Here is a 6,000-nt window from a genome sequence, read left to right on the forward strand (position 1 = left end):
AGGAGGTGGCCTGGCTACCCTTGAGGGAAGGCCCTCACAGACATAGCAAAGAGCTTCACTAATATGTAAGGTAGTACTTAAAAAAAATACTTTTTTTATTCCATGTGCTTTGGTATTTTTCCAGTATGTATGATGGTGTTTGAGCGTTGTATCCCCTGGAATTGGAGTTACAGACAGTTGTTCACTGCCATGTGGGTACTGGGTATTGAGCCCCAGTCTTTTGGAAGAGCAGAGCCAGTGCTTTTAACCTCTGAGCCCCAACCAGATCTTTTTAACAGTCATAAGGAACCGTCACAGAAACAAGAAACTTCCAGGAACTTTTGGGGGCCTCGAGGATGTACGGGCCTGGGGTCTTCTCAGGCTGCTGGATTTCTTGGGGACCTGCAGCCAGGGACTCGATGAGCTGATGCAGGTCTGCTTTTTCAGGGCAAGCACTGCATCTTAGATGTCTCCGGCAACGCCATAAAGAGACTGCAGCAAGCACAACTTTACCCCATTGCCATTTTCATCAAGCCCAAGTCCATTGAAGCACTTATGTAAGTATCCACGGGCCTCAGCTGGCCCCGGAGAGGAAAGAAAATTGATTTGCTGGGCAGGGTTAACACCCAGAGAAAGGCTGAAACCAACTCTTGAGTACCTGCTGTTCCTCCCGTGTGGGGGTCTAGGCATCTTCCTCCTTCCTAGTTGGGCTTCTAGGCATGGAGGTTTTGAGGAGGGAGTTAGCCATGGTCTATTTTAAGGTGGCTGTTTAGCAGCGTTTCAGGAAGCCTAGAACATTTTGTTGTGTTCATTAAGACATAGGATCTCCCTTGGAAATGGATTGCTTCTGTGTCTTTGGCAGGGAAATGAACCGACGGCAGACATACGAACAAGCAAATAAGATCTTTGATAAAGCCATGAAACTGGAGCAAGAATTTGGAGAATACTTTACAGGTAAGGATCCGGAGTCCTCTGGGCAGGCCAGACTCGAGCTCAGAGAGTCTTAGACAGGGCTAAAATGCCCAGGGAGCTTTGCAGTCACTGAGCCCAAACCTTTCCCCAGGCAGCCAGCCTTCTCGTCAGTCACAGGTTAGCCAGGTTCCAGCACAAGCCACTCCCAGGCATGGCCTTTGCTGGTTCCTTTGTTGGTAAATGTTCGTTGGTGGTTTCTTAGTGTGGTGTTTAAGTTGTCCATCAGTCTTCATGTGTGTACTTTATGAAGGTCGGTTCTAAAGGGGGGGGGGTTCCCTTTAAAGTACAGCACTAGATGGACGTGAGCAGGCTGGTGAGTAAATTCAAACTCATAACATTGGGTTAGCCAAGTAAAGAATTCAGAACATATTCACATACCATGGGTCTTGGAATCTTTTGTCATCCATCTGTATGTCCTTGTTTGCTGGGCTGACCTCTGACACAGCAGATGTGATGGCCTCTAGGAGCTCTGCCTCTTGCCAGAAATTGTGACTTTCTGCTCTTCCCCTGGGTTACTGGGATTTTCCAAATCTTTGAGTGAAACTGCTTTAGAATTATAGGCTGCCAACCCACGGCTAAAGCAATGGCAGCTTCCGTGTCTGGCACGCACTGGGTACTCAGTAAGCATCTTTCCCATTAACACACTGCCCGTGTATTGCTAGGCTCACTGACTCTGCCAGTTGATGTCCAGCCCTGGGCTCTGGGCACTTAGCCAGCTATAGACTTCTGCTCAGAACCGTAGGCAGAGAACTCAAGAAGCCCAACCCTATGCTTCTGTGAGCATCCATCATACCCTGGGGACATCACAGGAGGGTTGATACTAGAGGCAGGATGGCCGGGGCTTGGGGTCACTATTGTGGACCACAGTGGTAATTTTATTTTGTTCTCTCTTCACTCCAGCCATTGTACAGGGTGACTCACTGGAAGAGATTTATAACAAAATCAAACAAATCATTGAGGACCAGTCTGGGCACTACATTTGGGTCCCATCCCCTGAAAAACTCTGAAGAATCCCCTCCAACCATTCTCTTGTGAACAGAAGAAATGAAGCCCCTCTTCCCTCCTTCCTCTTCATTCCTGTCCCCACGGGGAGAACAAATGACTACTGTTCTTGTCCTCCTTTTTAGATATGTCAAAAATTGAGTTTTCTAGTCCTGTTCTTTTTTAAAAAATGTTGTTTTGTTTTGGTTTCTCTTTCGGGATGATGCCATCTCACTCATCACGTGACCGTGCCCATTCCTGCATGGACCTTTCCCACGCGCTAGCACAGGTGCAAATCCATCAGAGTTGTTGTTCTCATAAACACCCAGCAGAAGCGAAGAGAAGAGAGGAGGACTGATGGAAAGACAGACTCTGGACAACTGCACAGCTTGTGAAGTGAGCGAAACAGCCCACGTGAGGAGGCGCTCCCGGGCATTCCTACCCTGTACTGCGGCTTGCAGCTCTGAACGGTGCAACGTAACGGCTACAGAAAGGATCTTATTTATATATAGATATATATATGTAATTTATATAAAATATATAGAAATTATTATATATATATATTATACACTCTTCTATAATATATATATATATTCACATACATTGGGACTAGAAAATCTATGGAGACGTCCATCAACGGTACTATGTTATTAGAGAAATGCTTTAATTTTCATATTCCAATCAGATGACATCTTAATGTTCCACCTGGTTGGGAAGGGGTTGACAACAGTAGTAAGTGCTATACCAAAGCACTCGAATTTGGTCATTCTCTTCAGAGCTAAGGCTTGCTCCAGGTGGGGCCAACCTACAGCATAAGAGAAGGGGCTTTGGCTGGGAGCTGGAGATTGGAGACATGACTAAAGCAGTTGCTGCCCCTGCAGGGCAGTCAGTTGTTCCTGTGCAGAAAGAGAGAATGAATGGTTAATGATGCTCCGGATGAAACTGCCTGTTGTTTTATGCCGCCTGATGTGTCTGCATGAGAGGTTTCCTTTTTGTTCATTTTTAAGCTGCTGTTAAACCAAAACCATGTTGTGCTACTGTGTCAGCCTTTTCATTATTCCAGATTTTACTTTTACTATTTAAGTGAATGCGTAGAATCCTATTTGCCAGTGTTCTAAAGGCTTGTGAGGTTCTGAAGGAGCCAGGCCTGGGATACAGCGGTAACTTAGGCCTGGCCATCCAGTCAACAGAGGGAAAGCAGGGGCTGGTGAGGGCAGAGAGTACAAGCTGGGGCTCGGAGTTACCATGCTGGACTTAGCTAGGGGTTCCTTCACGGGGCCACTGACAGGCATAGGGAGGTGCTTGCCTTCTGGCTCTGTGCTGGGACAGTGGAAGAGCACCAGGCTTGGCCAGCCGTGTAGTGAGTTGGATTTGGGTTCTTTTCTTTTGCAACTGCTCCATTTGCCCTACCCCAGCCCCCTCACCAACAGCTGGTAGCTTACTGTTTCTTCAAGAAGAAAGTAGAATTTAACGCTGTAAATTTGAGCTGTAGAGCTAAGACTCGCTTACTGGTGAGCTGTGAAATCTTGTTGCTTTTTTCCCAGAGTCTGATGGCAGTGACTGGTCCAGGTAGTTTTCCTCCCGCAGCCAGTGCAGGCAGCAGGTGTGGTCCAGGCCCTACCCCACCCCACTATGCTCCTTTGAAGCCAACGTGCCTCCCTCACCTCCACACTGGAGGGATGACGCAGGGGAGAACATAGAATTGCTTGGCCCTCAACTGGGTTAGGACCATCGCAGGTGATGCAGGGTTGACACTTTAAAGCACTACCAGCCACATTCAGGAACTCTGTTCACAGGTATCCTACCAGCATAATGAGGCTAACTGTGACTCGTGGGGCCCAGAGTTAGAAGAAAGAAAAGGCAGCAGCTTTCTCTTGGGCAGTACACTGGATTGAAGGCAAAGAGGGATAAAGTGACAGATGATTGTGACTCTCGCGAGGGGGGGGGTGAGCCGGAAGTGTTGATTCTCTGATGGTAACTAACCGCAGTGGACAGTGCTCAATCCTCCCTCCCAGGGAAGAAAAGCAAAGATTCGAAGTAAGCATGATAATAGTTGGTTTACCAGTGTTCCTTCCAAGGAGACATATATTTTTTAATAAATGATAGTTGCAATGAACAATGGCTCAGAGGTCTTCTTGAAGTCGTCGAGTAGGGTGGTTGGGGCCCAACAGCAGGAAGAATTCAGACCAATGGTTCCTAGTGCGGGGGTAGGGGTGGTGGCTGACCGGGCAGTCCATGAGAAGGGTGTGGTCGTGGGTGGTGCTGGATCCTTTGCTAAAAGTGTCTACGGAGGCTTCTACCCTGGCCTAGAAGCTGCCCTTAGCACTCTCTGCTGGGCAGGGGCCATGACCTTGGTGGCAAAATGCCGACACTTTTCTAACAATTCTGGGTGGTGGAAAATGCTACCGTAACCAAGAAGCATGCTAGAGAAGAGGGGCCAGCCTGCCATCGCAGCACTGAGAGGAATGGTAAGAGAGACAGCTGCCTGCCCGCCCGCCTGTGTGCCTACCAGCCACAGCTTTCCTACCATGGAGGTGGGGTGGGCCCAGCTTGGAGAGGGTGCCAGCCGTCCTGGTGGCTCTCAAGAGCTGGGAGAAGGGCTTGAAGCAGGTATTTCTGACAATGGCTGATGGCATGCAGGCAGCTTGTGGGAAGAAACCTGAATTGGTGCTGCCAGAAAAGGTGCCCTAGTGAGCCCTCAATGGTTGAGCCACCCCTGAGCTGTGTGGGCTGAACCCCAGGAAGGATGGGCGCCCTCTCTCATTTGTGGGCTTTCATGGTATGCACAGAGCTTTGCCTCGCTAGATATATTCTCTTGTGTGTTATAAGGTAGCCTAATAATAGGGAACCCCTAAAGAGCTCTGTAGGGCTGAGGAAATTCACTTGGCTTGTAAGTGCGCTGTGCTGAGACTCTTCACAGCTGATGTCCTGTCTACAGGAAGTACAGCTGGAGGAAATTGAGCCCTGCACAAGAAAACAACTGAGTAACTTGGAAACCCCAAAGGGAGACGGGCCCCCTGGTGTGTGGGGCCAGACTATAAGCAGGGCCTTGTCTCTGTGAAGAGTCAGGTGGGTCCTCTCCAGTCTGGTGCTGACTGAAGCCAAGCCTGACTAAATGTCTTCATCTCTAACAAGAACTCAAAAATAGCCAGTTTGATGCCTATGACTACATAAACTATTCAAACACAAATGAGATCAACTTTATCCTCCTTTCAGTGCTTTGCAGACCTTAGCTCAGGAAGCAAGTGCAGAGATGAAGCTGCCAGGAGTGAAGAATAAGGACACACAAGAATGAATGTGCGGTTGAGGACTGAGCCTGCGAAGGAACCTTGGGTTCAAGCACAAGGCGTTACTAACGGCCGCCCGTCTTTTGTGATGGGACAATGCCTGGCTGGTTTTAAGCACTGTCTAAGCCAAGGGAGCAAAAGGATGAGCAGGGGCTCCCAGGGAAGCCTGTGCTGAGCAAAGCCCAGGCCTAGAGGCCTCTCTCTCCCCACGGATGGCCTGTCTCCCCTTAGTCTTGCCACTCCTCAGGTTTTGTCTGTTGGCTTGCTTTCCAGCTGGGCTTCCATAGCTTCAATTCCACAAATCTTTTTTTAATCCACTCAGTAATTTCCTTGGCACCTCTAGGACATCATATTGTCATTGCGAATAACTTTGGAAGCTCAAATTCCAATTTCCTCAAAAGCCTCTGCTTCCATTGCTTCCAAGAGAAAGCAAAACTAGCTCCTGCACTTCTGGATTCCTTCCTAGAGGTGGATACCCGTGCTCTGTCAGAAGGTAGAACTTCCATAATGACACCCCAAGTATTTGTATATGCACAGCCATGACCACTGGGCACAGCGATTCCCTCCAGTGGGTTGTTCCGTATACCCTGTGGCCATCCCCTCCGACTGGCTTGCTCATCACCACTCAGCCAGGGAGGAGCAGGGAGGGGCCAGAGGTGTACTGCCTGCCTCACTGTCCACCCCCCCCCCCCAGACGTACCCCCGAGGGGCCATTGCTCTTTGGTGTGTAGCCTATCTGTCAAATCTCAGTTGGTTTCTTCCATAGCAGCCCCTCTGTAGC

The 6,000-nt window shown here is 49.0% G+C and overlaps 1 protein-coding gene across 7 annotated transcripts in view; it reads left to right on the forward strand.

Moving 5' to 3' along the window:
- The window catches only part of Dlg3 (discs large MAGUK scaffold protein 3), a 51,313-nt gene extending 47,265 nt beyond the window's left edge, over nt 1–4,048 (forward strand). For all 7 annotated transcript variants that reach the window (XM_029473221.1, XM_029473223.1, XM_029473224.1 and 4 more), the window contains 3 exons: nt 427–536; nt 842–933; nt 1,852–4,048. In XM_029473221.1, coding sequence (XP_029329081.1) covers nt 427–536; nt 842–933; nt 1,852–1,958 — 309 coding nt within the window. In that variant the 3' untranslated portion in view covers nt 1,959–4,048. The remainder of the gene's footprint in view (nt 1–426; nt 537–841; nt 934–1,851) is intronic.
- Nucleotides 4,049–6,000: the final 1,952 nt, after the last annotated feature.

This window comes from Mus caroli, chromosome X (genome assembly GCF_900094665.2).
Source record: "Mus caroli chromosome X, CAROLI_EIJ_v1.1, whole genome shotgun sequence".
Lineage (NCBI taxonomy): Eukaryota > Metazoa > Chordata > Mammalia > Rodentia > Muridae > Mus > Mus caroli.